Here is a 20,482-nt window from a genome sequence, read left to right on the forward strand (position 1 = left end):
TTTCTGTGCCCCATGCTGCCTGTCTGTGGACTTAGGTGACCTGGGGGCTCTAACTCCACACTAAAGTCAGGGTCTAGCACTGAATGAAGTCCCATGCATTTCTCTTAGGTTCTAGGGACAATCAGAATGTCAGAGTGGAAAAGAGACTTCGCAGCTCAGTCAGGTATTTGCTTAACCACTGGTTTCCTAACCTCTTCTGTTTGGGCCTTAACCTTGAATGTGGAGTAAGATGGGGACTGAACTTCTCCAGGGCTGGGAGGTGGCTCTGTCTCCTCAGGGCCAGCCATGCACCAGCTATGCTGTTGTTGTTTGGAGGCCTTAGCATTCCTCACTTCAAACCGATTACTTTTTTGTTATCTTAGTATAACATCATTGGTTATCTGGCTGATTTGAAATGTGAAGGAGACTAATCCTGTACGGTAATGACTTGCAAGTAGAACACCAAATCTATGGGGCTATTCAGGGCATTGGCTTTTAAAAATTGATTTTTCTCTAACTTGTGCTAACTGTCCCTTGATCCCTATTTAGAGAACTCCATCGTTTTAATAACTTGGTACTGTTTTACTGGTAAATGAGGAGATATGTAAACAGAAAGTTTTTTCCGCTTCTTTATGGATCTAAAAACATGTTCAGAATTTTCATTTGCAGCACTTTATCCTTTTTTATTTTTTTCTATGTTGCAAGCAAAATGTCATTTGATTTAAATTGACACTAAGCACATTTCTGTTAGAGGAGCCAGTGACTATGGTCTTTAGATATAGACTGATTATATTTCTTAATCCAACAACAGTTTAAGTTTGTGCTCTGAGTGTGAGTCGGTGGTTAGACTCTGTGGAGCAGGCAGTGGGTACTTCACGATTCTTCTTCAGCAGGGGCTCAGATGACTTTGGAAGATTGTCCTGAGTATTTAGATGCCCCTTCTCTCTATGGGTAAAAGTGTGTGCTCTGTGCGTGGCTATCCATTATGTAGTTTTATAATTCATTCATTGAATGTCTGTTGCATGGCAGACACAGATTGTCTTCATCACACCTCATTTCATCCTCACAACCACCCGGGGAAGTTGTTATGTTATGAGCATGTAATATTCCCTCCAATCTTTAGATAAGGAAGCTGAAGTTCAGGTAGATCTATTTCCCAGTGGTTACACAGTTAGTGCCTATTAATAGCAGGGCTCACCAGATCTGTCTGCCTTTTTCAACTATAACATTTTGCCTGGAAATGAGCTAGCAGGAAAGTTTTAGGAAATGAGGTTGAGACAGTGGTAGAGGGCTTTGAATTTTACTAGTGAGGCACCACACTTTGGATTCATTTATTCATTCAAGACCTATTTATTGGGCACCTAATATGTGCCAAACAGTCTGGGCACTGGGGGCATCACATTGAATCACAAAGCTTAAATACCTGCCTTTGAGAAGCTTACAGTATGGCTCTTGGAGGTTTTGAATAGAGAAATGACATGCTCTGGTATAAGTTTTACAAGAGTCTTGCTGTCTGCAGTGCAGACCATCAGCTGCAGAGGGGCACAGGCTGAGGCAGGGAGACCAGTTAGGAAGACTGTTTTGCAACAGTCCAGGCAAAAGAAGGTGGGGCTTGGACCAGCGTGGTAGCAGAGGTGAAAAAGTTGGATTCTAGATGGACTTAGAAGAAAACACCAATGGGATTTGCTGAACAATTGGATGTGGACATTGCTTGTCTAGGCTTTAATTGGAACTCAGGTCAGCCTGCCTCCTAAACCTGCGCTCTTTTAATTATGTTAAAATGCTCAAGTGTAAAGTAGCTTCACAATATTCAATTTAGTGAGAAACGTAGCTCCTTTTCAATGCCTTGGCACTAGACTTGTGAAAGGAGAATACTTGTTGGTGTCCAGAGGAGGCAGGACAGAGCTCCATTTCCCAGGAGCATTTATCATCCAGGCTGAAGTCGACCAGCCCGCTCCCTTGAAGAAGGCCACGTGCCTGGGTGGCAGCAGTTGGTTACACTCGACGTCTGTAGTGTGTCCATCTCGGAGCCATTCGAAGTCCTTCCCTATGGTTTCCCTGCAGTGAGGCAAGAGGACAGATCTTATTAATAAGATTTAAGCCCAGCTTCACGTGTTTCTGCCTTTGTTATTTCTCAGAAACCACATCATCAGGTCCAAATCAGAAGTGAGTTTTAAACCTTGGTCAAACAGTGGAACTTTTAGCATACTGTTTGACCATTGTAGTTAGCTTTTACGGAGCGGACACAGTCACTCAAAAATGGTTCTAGATACGCCAGATCTGCTAGTAGCTTTAATAACTGCAGGATACAAGTTTGTATTTCCCAAGTCAATGAAATAGCCACCAAGCTGTTTGTGTGGTAATGAGATGAATAAAATGTCATTCTCATTCAATTCATTTTCATTGACCTTAAGTGAATGACCTTATATTTCCAAGAAGGAGGGGAACATGACCCTGGGTAAACATAAACATTGCATCTGCTTCACAATCATTACATTGCTAAGGATAGCATGGGCAGCTAGCTATACTTGTGGATTTAGACTAAGAAGCAACCCCCAACACACCTTGTCTTGAAGTAGAGGCAAATGATTGGGTTTCAGTTAATCATTGGAAGGCCTCATGATCTGTCTAGAGCCTAACTGCATCTTCTGGATGCAATCTAATATCCCAATGAACTTGGCCATCCATTGGGTCCTACTGGGCAGGTTGTCCAGTTAAGGATATGAATAGAGGCTCTCAATTCCTGGCTGGCATTTATCACAACACCTTTCTTCATTAACCTGCCCTGGAGATCAGCCCTGAGGGTACTCCTTTGCTGTGTCAGCCAAACCCTAAATCAGGCAACCACAAGAGCAAGAGATGAATGCGCATGCCTCTGATTCCCTCCTGCCTCCAGAATGCAGATAAGAGGCCCTGCCATTTTTCAAAAATTCAAAAGCAACTGAAGAATCACTTGTTTGATTTTATTATTTTTCCCAGGGCTGCGTCCAAAGAGGACTCTGCGTTTGGTGCTCTGGACTGCAGAGGAGCAAGGTGGAATCGGTGCCTTGCAGTATTACCAATTACACAAGGTAAGAGAGCAGCCATGGACTGCTGGGCATTTGCACATGTAATATCAGTGTAAATACAGCAAAAGCACTGATGCTTTTAGTTTAAGAATTTCCTCTATTGTCCTGAAGACTCAGCAATACTTTGCGGTAGGCTGGCCCTGGCAAACACCCCTTGCAGAAGTCTTCATCCAGCTCCATAAAGGAGAATGCACTGGTGAGCTGAGGGTGCTGGGATGGAGCTGAGTGATTTTCTATTTCTCCATTAGTCTGTAGCCTTAGGAAAATTCCACCTGCTATGTGGCCATTTTCCTAAACTCTCTAGTTCTGCTATCCTCATGTATGCCAGAGAAATAGTAATAGGTTAACATTCCCTGTTCCTACTGAGTCCACCCCCATTCCCCAATGTCCCAAATCCTCCTGGGAGTGCTGGTATTTGAAAGCCACATCCTGAGACCTTGAGTCAGCCAGGAGCATTGATAATAGCCATGGGAATAGCAGCAACGAGAGGTCTCAGACCTGGGAATGTGGAGGACAGTGTGGTTTGACAGTGACCAATATAAGGCAAAAGTGAAGCTTGAAACAAGAAGGTGATAGTGGAAGATCATAAATAGAAATAAAAGACCACGTTTAAGACAGGGGACAGGGACTCCCAAGGCAAAAGAAATAAAAGCAAAAATAAATAAGTGAGATCTAATCAAACTTGAAAGCTTTTGCACAGCAAAGGAAACCACCAACAAAACAAAAAGGCAATCTACGGAATGGGAGAAAATATTTGCAAATGACCCGATCGACAAAGGATTAATAGCCAAGATACGCAAACAACTCATACAACTCAATGTCAAAAAATGGGCAGAAGACCTAATAAGACATTTCTCCAAAGAAGACATACAGATGGCCAACAGGCACTTGAAAAGATACTCAACATCTCTAATTATTAGAGAAATTCAAATCAGAACCACAATGAGGTATCACCTCACACCAGTCAGAATGACCATCATCAAAATGTCTACAGATAATAAATGCTGGAGAGGGTGTGGAGAAAAGGGAACCCTCGTGCACTGTTAGTGGGAATGTAAATTGGTGCAGCCACTGTGGAAAACAGTATGGAGGTTCCTTAAAAAACTAAAAGTAGAGCTACCATATGATTCAGCAATCCTACTCCTAGGCATATATCTGGAAAAGATGAAAACTCTAATTCGAAAAGATACATGTACCCCAATGTTCACAGCAGCACTATTTACAATAGGCAAGACATGGAAACAACCCAAGTGCCCATCAACAGACTTAAGAAGATGTGGTACATGTATACAATGGAATATTATTACTCAGTCATAAAAAAAGAAATATTGCCATTTGCAGCCACATGGATGGACCTAGTGAATATCATACTAAGTGAAGTAGGTCAGACAGAGAAAGATAAATATTATATGATATCACTTATATGTGGAATCTAAAAATAATACAAAAGAATGTATCAATATATACAAAACAGAAACAGACTCACAGACGTAGAAAACAAACTATGGTTACCAAAGGGGAAAGGGGGTGGGGTCAGGGATAAATTACGGGTACGGCATTAACAGATACAAACTATTATACATAAAATAGGTAAGTAACAAGGATTTACTGTATAGCACAAGATATACAGATATATATAGTATCTTGTAGTAACCTATAATGGAAAATAGTCTGAAAAATATATATATATAACTGAATCACTTTGCTGTCCACCTGAAACTAACACAATATTGTAAATCAACTAAACTTCAATTTAAAAAAAATGGGGGACAAGGAGATTAATATCAAGAACAACCTTTGAGAGAGCGGAGAGAGGGCAAAATGTACAAGCTGAGAAATACTCTGGACCACATCAAATGTTTGTTCAAAGAGGAACTCCCCAATCAGTGGGTGTGCTGCTGAGCAATGAGTGCTGGGCAGGGGAGCAGGGTCTGGTCTGCTGGATTGTTCTCCCTGCATCTCCAGATTAGAAGGAACACATCTTATAAACTTAAATTATCAAAATCTGAGAGAGGTCTGTTGTTCTCTGAGTTGTGTTTATATCCTTTTTGATCATTTGACAAAGTCAGTCTCTATTACCCTATTTCAGTTATTTAGAGCTTAAGAATAATAAGTTTAGTTAGGGTCATGAATTTGGTCACTGAGTATCGTTACTTTCTGTGCAAAGGAGGACCATGCTTTATGCCCAACTCTTTCACCACTTCAATTCTTATGGCCTCAAGTGTTCCTGGGGAATAAGATTATTCCAGATTATGCCCTTTGGTGGGTGGGTCAGTAGCATCATCTTCTCTATGTTGTGGTGGACGAGAACATCAGATAGGAGTCGTTCTTGACCCAGCAACATTCAATTAATATTCTCTGAGCACCTACTGGCTCAGGCACTGTATTCGGCATTAGGTATACTGTCATTAAGAAGATTCACCATGACCTTGCTGAGACTGCCATCTAAAGAAGGACACCAACCACTGAACTTCAATCATAATATAACGTGTTAAGAATGTTCTGATAAAGAACAAACCAGTGATGGCAGAGACAGAAAGTTCATGTAACCTGGCCTTCTGGAGCGGTCAGGATAGACTACATGAGAGAAATGACATCTAAGCAGAGACCTGAGGACTACGCAGAGGCCAGATAAGGAAGAGGAGTTGGCAGAGAGGAGGTGAGTCCATGGTAGTGGGACCTCCATGTACCAAGGCTGGAGGTGAAGAGGTCCCAGCACACAGCGGAAACTGAGAGGCATTCAGAGTGGCTGCTGTGTAGAATGCAAGATGCACAGTGGCAGGAGCAGAGAAGAGAGAGAAGCAAGAGGCTGGACTGGAAGGTACAAACCATGTTTAGAAGTTTGCACTTTGTCCAGAGTGCAAGAGAATAATCGAATTATTTTTAAGAAGGTGCTTTTAGAATCTATACATCTTGGACTCTATAAAAAACATAAAACCCTAAAGGAACTGTTTTGAAGCTCATTCTCTATAATATACTCTACTTCAAGAAAAAAAATGGATTTAGGGCTTCCCTGGTGGCGCAGTGGTTAAGAATCCGCCTGCCAACGCAGGAGACACGGGTTCAAGCCCTGGTCCGGGAAGATCCCACATGCTGCAGAGCAACTAAGCCCGTGCGCCACAACTGCTGAGCCTGCACTCTAGAGCCCACAAGCCACAACTACTGAGCCCGTGCCACAACTACTGAAGCCTGCATGCCTAGAGCCCGTGCTCCGCAACAAGAGAAGCCACTGCAATGAGAAGCCCACACACTACAATGAAGAGTAGCCCCCGCTCGCCACAACTAGAGAAAGCCCGCACGCAGCAACAAAGACCCAACACAGCCAAAAATAAATAAATAAAATAAATAAATTTTTTTAAAAAATGGATTTAAACTGTAATGGCTCCAGCTTGAAATTTCCTCAACCACTGAAATTCCTTAGATCTAGGGGAAAAAAAAAAAGTTTATTTCTCTGAAGATTTTGAGTTTTACCATAGCCTACAAAATACATGGATGAAATCAGAAATTACTTGATTTTAAACTTCTAAGAGGTTGGCAGGCATATATATATATATATATATATATATATATATATATATATATGAATATATACTCAAAGGACATGCAATGACATTAACAGAGCTTGTTTATCTTGAAAATATCCACGTCACCTTCATACAAATGTGTCTATATACTGGTGGCTGGTCTGAATTGCATTTTCAGTGATGGAAAGAAGAAATTCCAGAAAGGGAAAACAAAGGCCTTTTTTTTAGGATAGCTCTTTATCTTACCTTTAAAAAGACATTCTGCATGTTTTACAAGACACAGCCCATTTTGAAGGACTTATTCTATATTCTTATGATTAACATATTGATATAAGCATTGTCAAGAGCATAATCATTTCTGGGTGGCTGAGTTTAACTTTAAAGTAACTATAATAAGGACCTCATCCTTGAGGAGTAAGCGGGTTTGAGTGAGTAGTCAGGAGGGGGTAGAAAAGGGAAAGCCTCTCTCCTTCATATTGATGAGAACTGAGTCCTGATGTGCACCCTTGGCATCCGTATGGGTGATACTGAACAGGAACAGAACTTTTATTTGGGGGAGGACCTATTCTGGTCATTATAAAGATAAAAGATTTGAACTTTTAAAATAACTCTGCTATCATTTTTATGATATAGTTATGGTTATTAGTGATCTATAACAAGGATCAGTAAAATATGGCCTGTGAGCCAAATCCATCTGTTTATGTACAGACCTCAAGACAAGAATGTTTTTACATGTTTTAACTGACTACGTGACTGAGATTTTATGTGGTCTGCAAGCCCCAAAATAATAAGTATCTGATCCTTTACAGAAAAAGTTCGTTGATCCTTAATCTATATGATAAAAATCATAAAATATGTTCATGTTATTTCCATACAGTGATTTATTTATAACTTTGTATTGACTTAAATGATAATTTTATAAGTTTTGCTTGGAGCCAATTATGTAAGTATTTTGCAGGAAGATATTATTTTAATAAATAATATGAATGTACATATACCACTCTTTTTTCTATGCATTCTGATTTGGTGTAGAGTTTAATAGTAAAGTTAGCGATACTTACATAGCATTAATTATTGAGAAAAACAGTATGTAAAAAATTATTATTTCTTCTTTTTGTTGCTCTGAATGTATTCTTTCTTCCTCCTCATAGAATCTTTTCAACAGTAAAAGTTCTATAAAGGCTACTTTAATGAACAGATATAGCTAAACTTTCATGGCAATAAAATTAATATTAACATTCGTTATCCTTTTCTTAGTAAATATATCTTTGTTTATAATTTAATTAATATATTTATAGAAAAATATAAAATTAAAATGATTTTAAATCATATGCTAAAACTTGGACGGCAGAAGCAAGAAGAACTACAATCCTGCAGCCTGTGCAACAAAAACCACATTCACAGAAAGATAGACAAGATGAAAAGGCAGAGGGCTATGTACCAGATGAAGGAACAAGATAAAACCCCAGAAAAACAACTAAATGAAACAGAGATAGGCAATCTTCCAGAAAAAGAATTCAGAATAATGATAGTGAAGATGATCCAGGACCTCGGAAAAAGAATGGAGGCAAGGATTGAGAAGATGCAAGAAATGTTTAACAAAGATCTAGAAGAATTAAAGAACAAACAGAGATGAACAATACAATAACTAAAATGAAATATACACTATAAGGAATCAACAACAGAATAACTGAGACAGAAGAACGGATAAGTGACCTGGAAGACAGAATGGTGGAATTCACTGCTGCAGAACAGAATAAAGAAAAAAGAATGCAAAGAGATGAAGACAGCCGAAGAGACCTCTGGGACAACATTAAACACAACAACATTCGCATTATAGGGGTCCCAGAAGGAGAAGAGAGAGAGAAATGACCCGAGAAAATATTTGAAGAGATTATAGTCGAAAACTTCCCTAACATGGGAAAGGAAATAGCCACCCAAGTCCAGGAAGTGCAGAGAGTCCCATACAGGATAAACGCAAGGAGAAACACACCGAGACACATAGTGATCAAATCAGCAAAAATTAAAGACAAAGAAAAATTATTGAAAGCAGCAAGAGAAAAATGACAAATAACATACAAGGGAACTCCCATAAGGTTAACAGCTGATTTCTCAGCAGAAACTCTACAAGCCAGAAGGGAGTGGCATGATATGCTTAAAGTGATGAAAGGGAAGAAGCTACAACCAAGATTCCTCCACCCAGCAAGGATCTCATTCAGATTCAGTGGAGAAATCAAAAGCTTTACAGACAAGGAAAAGCTAAGAGAATTCAGCACCACCAAACCAGCTCTACAACAAATGCTGAAGGAACTTCTCTAAGTGGGAAACACAAGAGGAGAAAAGGACCTACAAAAGCAAACCCAAAACAATTAAGAAAATGGTAATAGGAACATACATATCGATAATTACCTTAAATGTGAATGGATTAAATGCTCCAACCAAAAGACACAGGCTTGCTGAATGGATACAAAAACAAGATCCATCTATATGCTGTCTACAAGGCACCCACTTCAGACCTAGGTACACATACAGATTGAAAGTGAGGGGATGGAAAAAGATATTCCATGCAAATGGAAATCAAAAGAAAGCTGGAGTAGCAATTTTCATATCAGATAAAAATAGACTTTAAAATAAAGAATGTTACAAGAGACAAGGAAGGACACTACATAATGATCAAGGGATCAATCCAAGAAGAAGATATAACAATTATAAATATCTATGCACCCAACATAGGAGCACCTCAATACATAAGGCAACTGCTAACAGCTATAAAAGAGGAAATCGACAGTAACACAATAATAGTGGGGGACTTTAACACCTCACTTACACCAATGGACAGATCATCCAAAATGAAAATAAATAAGGAAACAGAAGCTTTGAATGACACAATAGACCAGATAGATTTAATTGATATTTGTACGACATTCCATCCAAAAACAGCAGATTACACTTTCTTCTCAAGTGCGCATGGAACATTCTCCAGGATAGATCACATCTTGGGTCACAAATCAAGCCTCAGTAAATTTAAGAAAATTGAAATCATATCAAGCATCTTTTCTGACCACAGCGCTATGAGATTAGAAATGAATTACAGGGAAAAAAACGTAAAAAACACAAACACCTGGAGGCTAAACAATACGTTACTAAATAACCAAGAGCTCACTGAAGAAATCAAAGAGGAAATCAAAAAATACCTAGAGACAAATGACAATGAAAACACGATGATCCAAAACCTATAGGATGCAGCAAAAGCAGTTCTAAGAGGGAAGTTTATATCTATATCTATCAAGCCTACCTCAAGAAACAAGAAAAATCTCAAGTAAACAATCTAACCTTACACCTAAAGGAACTGGAGAAAGAAGAACAAAAAAACCCAAAGTTAGCAGAAGGAAAGAAATCATAAAAATCAGAGCAGAAATAAATGAAATAGAAACAAAGAAAACAATAGCAAAGATCAATAAAACTAAAAGCTGGTTCTTTGAGAAGATAAACAAAATTGATGAACCATTAGCCAGATTCATCAAGAAAAAGAGGAAGAGGACTCAAATCAATAAAATTAGAATTGAAAAAAGAGAAGTTACAACAGACACCGAAGAAATCCAAAGCATCCAAAGAGAATACTACAAGCAACTCTATGCCAATAAAATGGACAACCTGGAATACATGGACACATTTTTAGAGAAGCACAACCTTCCGAGACTGAACCAGGAAGAAACAGAAAACATAAACAGACCAATCACAAGTAATGAAATTGAAACTGTGATTAAAAATCTTCCAACAAACAAAAAGTCCAGGACCAGATGGCTTCACAGGTGAATTCTATCAAACATTTAGAGAAGAGCTAACACCTATACTTCTCAAACTCTTCCAAAAAATTGCAGAGGAAGGAACACTCCCAAACTCATTCTATGAGGCCACCATCACCCTGATACCAAAACCAGACAAAGATACTACAAAAAAAGAAAATTAGAGACCAATATCACTGATGAATATAGATGCAAAAATCCTCAACCAAATACTAGCAAACAGAATCCAACAGCACATTAAAAGGATCATACACCATGATCAAGTGGGGTTTATCCCAGGAATGCGAGGATTCTTCAATATACGCAAATCAATCAGTGTGATACACCATATTAACAAACTGAAGAATAAAAACCATATGATCATCTCAATAGATGCAGAAAACGCTTTTGACAAAATTCAACACCCATTTATGATAAAAACTCTCCAGAAAGTGGGTATAGAGGGAACCTACCTCAACATAATAAAGGCCATATATGACAAACCCACAGCAAACATCATTCTCAATGGTGAAAAACTGAAAGCATTTCCTCTAAGATCAGGAACAAGACAAGGATGTCCACTCTCACCACTATTATTCAACATAGTTTTGGAAGTCCTAGCCATGGCAATCAGAGAAGAAAAAGATATAAAAGGAATACAAATTGGAAAAGAAGAAGTAAAACTGTCACTGTTTGCAGATGATATGATACTCTACATAGAGAATCCTAAAGATGCCACCAGGAAACTACTAGAGCTAATCAATGAATTTGGTGAACTAGCAGGATACAAAATTAATGCACAGAAATCTCTTGCATTCCTATACACTAATGATGAAAAATCTGAAAGAGAAATTAAAGAAACACTCCCATTCACCATTGCAACAAAAAGAATAAAATACCTAGGAATAAACCTACCTAGGGAGACAAAAGACCTGTATGCAGAAAACTGTAAGACACTGATGAAAGAAATTAAAGATGATACCAACAGATGGAGAGATATACAATGTTCTTGGATGGGAAGAATCAATATTGTGAAAATGACTATACTACTGAAAGCAATCTACAGATTCAGTGCAATCCCTATCAAATTACCAATGGCATTTTTTTACAGAACTGGAACAAAAAATCTTAAAATTCGTATGGAGACACAAAAGACCCTGAATAGCCAAAACAGTCTTGAGGGAAAAAAACGGAGCTGGAGGAATCAGACTCCCTGACTTCAGACTATGCTACAAAGCTACAGTAATCAAGACAGTATGGTACTGGCACAACAAAGGAAATATAGATCAATGGAACAGGATAGAAAGCCCAGAGATAAACCCACGCACCTATGGTCAACTAATCTATGACAAAGGAGGCAAGGATATACAATGGAGAAAAGAGAGTCTCTTCAATAAGTGATGCTGGGAAAACTGGACAGCTACATGTAAAAGAATGAAATTAGAACACTCCCTAACATCATACACAAAGATGAACTCAAAATGGATTAGACACCTAAATGTAAGACCAGGCACTATAAAACTCTTAGAGGAAAACATAGGAAGAACACTCTTTGACATAAATCACAGCAAGTTAGTTTTTGATCCACCTTCTAGAGTAATGGAAAGGAAAACAAAAATAAACAAATGGGACCTAATGAAACTTAAAAGCTTTTGTACAGCAAAGGAAACCATAAACGAGACAAAAAGACAACCCTCAGAATGAGAGAAAATATTTGCAAATGAATCCATGGACAAAGGATTAATCTCCAAAATATATAGACAGCTCATGCAGCTCAATATTAAAGAAACAACCCAATCCAAAAATGGGCAGAAGACCTAAATAGACATTTCTCCAAAGAAGACATACAGATGGCCAAGAAGCACATGAAAAGCTGCTGAACATCACTAATTATTCAAGAAATGCAAATCAAAACTACAATGAGGTATCACCTCACACCAGTTAGAATGGGCATCATCAGAAAATCTACAAACAACAAATGCTGGAGAGGGTGTGGAGAAAAGGGAACCCTCTTGCACTGTTGGTGGGAATGTAAATTGATACAGCCACTATGGAGGACAGTATGGAGGTTCCTTAATTAACTAAAAATAGAATTACCATATGACCCAGCAATCCCACTACTGGGCATATACCCAGAGAAAACCATAATTCAAAAAGACACATGCCCCCCAATGTTCATTGCAGCACTCTTTACAATAGCCAGGTCATGGAAGCAACCTAAATGTCCATCGACAGACAATGGATAAAGAAGATGTGGTACATATATACAATGGAATATTACTCAGCCATAAAAAGGAACGAAATTGGGTCATTTGTAGAGATGTGGATGCATCTAGAGACTGTCATACAGAGTGAAGTAAGTCAGAAAGAGGAAAACAAATATCGTATATTAACACATATATATGGAACCTAGAAAACGGTACAGATGATCCGGTTTGCAGAGCAGAAATTGAGACACAGATGTAGAGAACAAACGTATGGATACCAAGGGGGGAAAGCGGCAAGGGGGTGGGGGTGGTGGTGTGATGAATTGGGAGATTGGGATTGACATGTATACACTGATGTGTATAAAATGGTTGACTAATAAGAAAAAATAAATAAATAAAAAATAAACATAAAAAAATAATCATATGCTAAACCTTATTGCCTAACTAATTTTCAAAATTGTAATCAGATTAATAGCTGCCTTTATGTCATAGTTATGCTTATGAAGTATTAGTTCAATTATTATAATAATTGCTAGCCTTACTAAATTGTTCTGAAATATGTGAGACTATTTGTGGTTTGTGTATAAATTTTGAAACTAAAATAGAACTTTATTGTGATATCTAAAACACACTTTCCGAGGAAACAAACTTTGGCTCAAAAAGGTCTATGAGCATTTTGGCAGGCATTACTAAGTAAAATAATTTGAACAGGAAGTACTGAGTTTTTCACTTTACATGTGTAGTATACCTGTACATTTATATTATTTATAACAATAATATCTTCCCGCAAAATACTTATATAATTGGCTCCAAACAAAATTTATAAAATTATCATTTAGGTCATACAAAGTTATAAATAAATTATTGTATGGAAATATATTTTGGAGTCAACTAGAATAGCAATCATTCCTGGTGTCCATCAGTATACCCGTAACAATTCATAGCATAAAGTCCTATAAAGGATGTGTACATATTCTCTTATTTTTTAAAAAAATGCTACTTTGCATATTTTGATAAACTGTAAACTTTTTTCTCCTAGTGTTCACGTTCTTTCCACTGTCTATTCACATTAGCATATGAAGTTGAGAATTATTTATATGTATATTGTTTGTGCTTTATGTTTATTGATTTGTTTATAAGTAACACACTTTTCATGCTAACAGTGTTTTATTGAGGTATAAGTAGCATAGAGTGATAAAATGCACAGATCTTAAGCATACAGTGCAATATATAATTGGCAATTGTATACCGCCGTGTAACCATCACCCAGATCAAGATATAGAGCATTCCTGTTATCCTAGGAAATTTCCCTTTCAGATCAACCTCTGACTCCACCAAAGATAACTATTATACTGATTTTTATTACCACAGATTGGTTATGCCTGTTCTTAAACCTCAGTGATACAGTATATACTCCTAGGCTTCCTGCTATACGTAAACAAGTATAGTTTTGTGATTCTTCTGTGCTGTTGCAAGTAACAGCAGTTTGTCTCTTTCTGTCCAGAGGAGTTTTTTTTTAAATTTTTCTAACATCTTTATTGGAGTATAATTGCTTTACAATGTTGTGTTAGTTTCTGCTGTATAACAAAGTGAATGAGCTATATGTATACATATATCCCCATATCCCCTCCCTCTTGTGTCTCCCTCCCACCCTCCCTATCCCACCCCTCTAGGTGGTCACAAAGCACCAAGCTGATCTCCCTGTGCTGTGCGGCTGCTTCCCACTAGCTATCTGTTTTACATTTGGTAGTGTATATATGTCCATGCCACTCTCTCACTTCGTTCCAGCTTACCCTTCCCCCTCCCTGTGTCCTCAATTCCATTCTTTATGTCTGCGTCTTTATTCCTGTCCTGCCCCTAGGTTCATCAGAACCTTTTTTTTTAGGTTCCATATATATGTGTTAGCATATGATATTTGTTTTTCTCTTTGGGACTTACTTCACTCTGTATGACAGACTCTAGGTCCATCCAACTCACTACAAATAGTTCAATTTCATTTCTTTTTATGGCTGAGTAATATTCCATTGTAAATATGTTCCACATCTTCTTTATCCATTCATCTGTCGATGGACACTTAGGTTGCTTCCTTGTCCTGACTATTGTAAATAGAGCTTCAATGAACATTGTGGTACATGTTTCTTCGAATTATGGTTTTCTCAGGGTATATGCCCAGTAGTGGGATTGCTGGGTCCTATGGTAGTTCTATTTTTAGTTTTTTAAGGAACCTCCATACTGTTCTCCATAGTAGCTGTATCAATTTACATTGCCACCAACAGTGCAAGAGGGTTCCCTTTTCTCCGCACCCTCTCCAGCATTTATTGTTTGTAGATTTTCTGATGATAGCCATTCTGACAGGTGTGAGGTGATACCTCACTGTAGTTTTGATTTGCATTTCTCTAATGATTTATGATGTTGAGCATCCTTTCATGTGTTTGTTGGCGATCTGTATATCTTCTTTGGAGAAACGTCTATTTAGCTCTTCTGCCCATTTTTGGATTGGGTTTTTTTTTTGATATTGAGCTGCATGAGCTGATTGTATATTTTGGAGATTAATCCTTTGTCAGTTGCTTCGTTTGCAAATATTTCTCCCATTCTGATGGTTGTCTTCTCGTCTTGTTTATAGTTTCCTTTGCTGTGCAAAAGCTTTTAAGTTTCATTAGGTCCCATTTGTTTATTTTTGTTTTTATTTCCATTTCTCTAGGAGCTGGGTCAAAAAGGATCTTGCTATGATTTATGTCATAGAGTGTTCTGCCTATGTTTTCCTCTAGGAGTTTTATAGTGTCTGGCCTTACACTTAGGTCTTTAATCCACCCTATACTGTTGCATACTGTGTTAGGGAGTGTTCTAATTTCATTCTTTTACATGTAGCTGTCCAGTTATCCCAGCACCACTTATTGAAGAGGCTTTTTTCCATTGTATATTCTTGCCTCCTTTATCAAAAATAAGGTGACCATATGTGCGTGGGTTTACCTCTGGGCTTTCTATCCTATTCCATTGATCTATATTTCTGTTTTTGTGCCAGTACCATACTGTCTTGATTACTGTAGCTTTGTAGTATAGTCTGACTTACAGGAGCCTGATTCCTCCAGCTCCATTTTTTTTCTCAAGATTGCTTTGGCTGGGGCTGCCCTGGTGGCTCAGTGGTGAAGAATCTGCCTGCCAATGCAGGGGGCACGTGTTCCAGCCCTGGTCTGGGAAGATCCCACATGCCGTGGAACAGGTAAGCCCAGGCACCACAACTACTGAGCCTGTGCTCTAGAGCCCACGAACCACAACCACTGAGCCCGAGTGCCACAACTACTAAAGGCCGCACGCCTAGAGCCTGTGCTCCGCAACAAGAGAAGCCACCGCAATGAGGAGCCCGCACACCACAATGAAGAGTAGCCCCCGCTTGCTGCAACTAGAGAAGGCCCATGCACGGCAACAAAGACCCAATATACCAAAGAATAATTAATTAATTAATTAATTAATTAAAAAGATTGCTCTGGCTATTCAGGGTCTTTTGTGTTTCCATACAAATTGTGAAATTTTTTTTCTAGTTCTATGAAAAATGCCAGTGGTAGTTTGATACGGATTGCATTGAACCTATAGATTGCTTTGGGTAGTATAGTCATTTTCACAATGTTGATTCTTCCAATCCAAGAACATGGTGTATCCCTCCCTCTGTTTGTATCATCTCTAATTTCTTTCATCAGTGTCTTATAGTTTTCTGCATATAGGTCTTTTGTCTCCTTAGGTAGGTTTATTCCTAGGTATTTTATTCTTTTTGTTGCAATGGTAAATGGGAGTGTTTCCTTAATTTCTCTTTCAGATTTTTCATCATTAGTGTACAGGAATGTAAGAGATTTCTGCGTGTTAATTTTGTATCCTGCTACTTTACCAAATTCACTGATTAGTTCTAGTAGTTTTCTGGTAGAGTCTTTAGGATTCTCCATGTATAGTATCATGTCATCTGCAAACAGTGACAGCTTTACTTCTCCTTTTCTGATTTGGATTCCTTTTATTTCTTTTGCTTCTCTGATTGCCATGGCTAAAATTTCCAAAACTATGTTGAATAATAGTGGTGAGAGTGGGCAACCTTATCTTGTTCCTGATCTCAGTGGAAATGATTTCAGTTTTTCACCATTGAGAATGATGTTTGCTGTGGGTTTGTCATATATGGCCTTTATTATGTTAAGGTAAGTTCCCTCTAGGCCTACTTTCTGGAGGGTTTTAATCATAAATGGCTGTTGAATTTTGTCGGAAGCTTTTTCTGCATCTTTTGAGATTATCATATGTTTTTTTTTTCTTCAATTTGTTAATATGGTATATCACATTGATTGATTTGCATCTATTGAAGAATCCTTGCATTCCTGGAATAAACCCCACTTGATCATGGTGTATAATCCTTTTAATGTGCTGTTGGATTCTGTTTGTAGTATTTTGTTGAGGATTCTTGCATCTGTGTTCATCAGTGTTATTGGCCTGTAGTTTTCTTTATTTCTGACATCTTTGTCTGCTTTTGGTATCAGGGTGATGGTGGCCTCGTAGAATGAGTTTGGGAGTGTTTCTCCCTCTGCTATATTTTGGAAGAGTTAGAGAAGGATAGGTGTTAGCTCTTCTCTAAATGTTTGATAGAATTCGCCTGTGAAGTCATCTGGTCCCGGGCTTTTGCTTGTTGGAAGTTTTTAAATCACGGTCTCAATATCACTGCTTGTGATTGGTCTGTTTATGTTTTCTGTTTCTTCCTGGTTCAGTCTCGGAAGGTTGTGCTTCTCTAAAAATGTGTCCATGTTTTCCAGGTTGTCCATTTTATTGGCATATAGTTGCTTGTAGTAATCTCTCATGATCCTTTGTATTTCTGCCATGTCATTTGTTACTTCTCTTTCATTTCTAATTCTGTTGATTTGGGTCTTTTCCCTTTTTTTCTTGATGAGTCTGGCTAATGGTTTATCAATTTTGTTTATCTTCTGAAACAACCAGCTTTTAGTTTTATTGATCTTTGCTATTGTTTACTTCATTTATTTTTCATTTATTTCTGATCTGATCTTTATGATTTCTTTCCTTCTGCTAAGTTTGGGGTTTTTTTGTTCTTTCTCTAATTGCTTTAGGTGTACGGTTAGGTTGTTTATTTGAGATGTTTCTTGTTTCTTAAGGTGGGATTGTATTGCTATACACTTCCCTCTTAGAACTGCTTTTACTGCATCCCATAGGTTTTGGGTCGTTATGTTTTCATTGTCATTTGTTTCTAGATATTTTTTTATTTCCCTTTTGATTTCTCCAGTAATCTCTTGGTTATTTAGTAGTGTATTGTTTAGCCTCCATGTGTTCATATTTTTTACAGTTTTTTTCCTGTAATTGATATCTAGTCTCATAGTGTTGTGGTCAGAAAAGATGCTTGATATGATTTAAATTCTCTTTAAGTTACCAAGTCTTGATTTGTGACTCAAGATATGATCTATTCTGCTGAATCTTCCATGAGCACTTGAGAAGAGTATATTCTGTTGTTTTTGGGTGGAATGTCCTATAAATATCAGTGAAGTCCGTCTTGTTTAATGTGTCATTTAAAACTTGTGATTCCTTATTTATTTTCATTTTGGATGATCTGTCCATTGACGAAAATGGGGTGTTAAAGTCCCCTACTATGATTGTGTTAGTGTCGATTTCCCGTTTCATGGCTGTTAGCATTTGCCTTATCTACTGAGGTACTCCTATATTGGGTGCATAAATATTTACAATTGTTATATCTTCTTGGATTGATCCCTTGATCATTATGTAGTGTCCTTCTTTGTCTCTAGTAATAGTCTTTATTTTAAAGTCTATTTTGTCTGATATGAAAATTGCTACTCCAGCTTTCTTTTGATTTCCATTTGCATGGAACATCTTTTTCCATCCCCTCACTTTCAATCTGTATGTGTCCCTAGGTCTGAAGTGGGTCTCTTGTAGACAGCATATATATGGGTCTTGTTTTTATATCCATTCAGCCAGTCTATGTCTTTTGATTGGAGTATTTAATCCATTTACATTTAAGGTTGTTATTGATATGTATGTTCCTATTACCATTTTCTTAATTGTTTTGGGTTTGTTTTTTGGGTCTTTTCCTTTTCTTGTGTTTCCTGGCTAGAGAAGTTCCTTTAGCATTTGTTGTAAAGCTGGTTTGGTGGTGCTGAATTCTCTTAGCTTTTGCTTGTCTGTAAAGGTTTTAATTTCTCTGTCGAATCTGAATGAGGTCCTTGCTGGCTAGGGTAATTTTGGTTGTAGGTGTTTCCCTTTCATCACTTTAGATATGTCCTGCCACTCCCTTCTGGCTTGCAGAGTTTCTGCTGAAAGATCAGCTGTTAACCTTATGGGGATTCCCTTGTATGTTATTTGTTGCTTTTCCCTTGCTGCCTTTAATATTTTTTCTTTTTATTTAGTTGTTGATAGTTTGATTAATATGTGTCTTGGTGTGTTTCTCCTTGGATTTATCCTGTATCGGACTCTCTGGGCTTCCTGCACTTGATTGACTATTTCCTTTCCCGTGTTAGGGAAGTTTTTGACTCTAATCTCTTCAAATATTTTCTCATTCCCTTTCTTTTTCTCTTCTTCTTCTGGGACCCCTATAATTCGAATGTTGGTGCATTTAATGTTGTCCCAGGCGTCTCTGAGACTGTCCTCAATTCTTTTCATTCTTTTTTCCTTATTTTGCTCTGCAGTAGTTATTTCCACTATTTTATCTTCCAGGTCTCATATGCGTTCTTCTGCCTCAGTTATTCTGCTACTGATTCCTTCTAGAGTATTTTTAATTTCATTTATTTTGTTGTCCATCATTGTTTGTTTGCTCTTTAATTCTTCTATGTTCTTGTTAAACGTTTCTTGTATTTTATCCATTCTATTTCCACGATTTTGGATCATCTTTACTATCGTTACTCTGAATTCTTTTTCAGGTAGACTGCCTATCTTCTCTTCATTTGTTTGGTCTGGTGGGTTTTTACCTTGCTTCTTCATCTGCTGCATATTTCTCTGTCTTCTCATTTTGTTTAACCTACTGTGTTTAGTATCTCCTTTTCACGGGCTGCAGGTTCGTAGTTCCCATTGTTTTTGGTGTCTGCCCCCAGTGGGTGAGATTGGTTCAGTGGCTTGTGTAGGCTTCCTGGTGTAGGGGACTGGTGCCTGTGTTCTGGTGGGTGGGACTGGATCTTGTCTTTTTGGTGGGCAGGGCTGCGTCTGGTGGTGGTTTTTGGGGTGTCTGTGACCTTAGTATGTTTTTAGGCAGCCTCTCTGCTAATGGGTGGGGTTGTGTTCCTGTTTTGCTAATTGTTTGGGATGGGGCGTCCAGCACTGGAACTTGCTGGCGATTGGGTGGAGCTGGGTCTTAGTGTTGAGACGGAGGTCTCTGGGAGAGCTCTTGCCGATTGATATTACATGGGGCCCGGAGATCTCTGGTGGTCCAGTGTCCTGAACTCTGCTGGCCCACCTCATTGGCTCAGGCCTGACCCCCGGCCGGAGCACCAAGACCCTGTTAGCCGCACAGCAGTGAATGTGGCGGTCTCCATTCTGAAGTCAGATTATGAGGGTCTACAATAGCCGTTCAGCTAGAACAGGCTGACTTGGGAGCACTTTGTCTACGAGGCTGTCTCCAGCAGCTGGTGGCTAAAAGAGTAGGTCTCCCCATGTGCTGCCAGAATCTTAAACGTTTGTATAGAGGTCCTCACTGGGTTCAGTCGCGGATTCGGTACAGACTGTCTCAAGAACACCTTACTCTCTCAAGGCTGTGTGCTTGAAACAGCCCTAAGCCTGAGGGTCTACAAGCTGCAGGAAGACGAGACCACCCTAGGCGGCCTGCAAGCCATCATTCTTGCCACGAACCCTGCTGCTGCTGTCGTGGAATCCGGCTTCCCCCGCCGCTGCCAGAAGAAGAAGCTGAAGAGTAGTTTTTTATTGTGTGAATAGTATATACC

The 20,482-nt window shown here is 38.5% G+C and overlaps 1 protein-coding gene across 2 annotated transcripts in view; it reads left to right on the forward strand.

Annotated features, from left to right (window-relative positions):
- The window catches only part of CPQ (carboxypeptidase Q), a 501,828-nt gene that overhangs the window by 379,421 nt on the left and 101,925 nt on the right, over nt 1-20,482 (forward strand). For both annotated transcript variants that reach the window (XR_011070696.1, XM_068525552.1), the window contains exon 6: nt 2,959-3,050. Coding sequence is in view for 1 of the 2 variants with exons in the window: in XM_068525552.1 (XP_068381653.1) it covers nt 2,959-3,050 (92 nt within the window). In the remaining variant the exon portion in view is untranslated. The remainder of the gene's footprint in view (nt 1-2,958; nt 3,051-20,482) is intronic.

Source organism: Eschrichtius robustus, chromosome 17 (genome assembly GCF_028021215.1).
Source record: "Eschrichtius robustus isolate mEscRob2 chromosome 17, mEscRob2.pri, whole genome shotgun sequence".
Lineage (NCBI taxonomy): Eukaryota > Metazoa > Chordata > Mammalia > Artiodactyla > Eschrichtiidae > Eschrichtius > Eschrichtius robustus.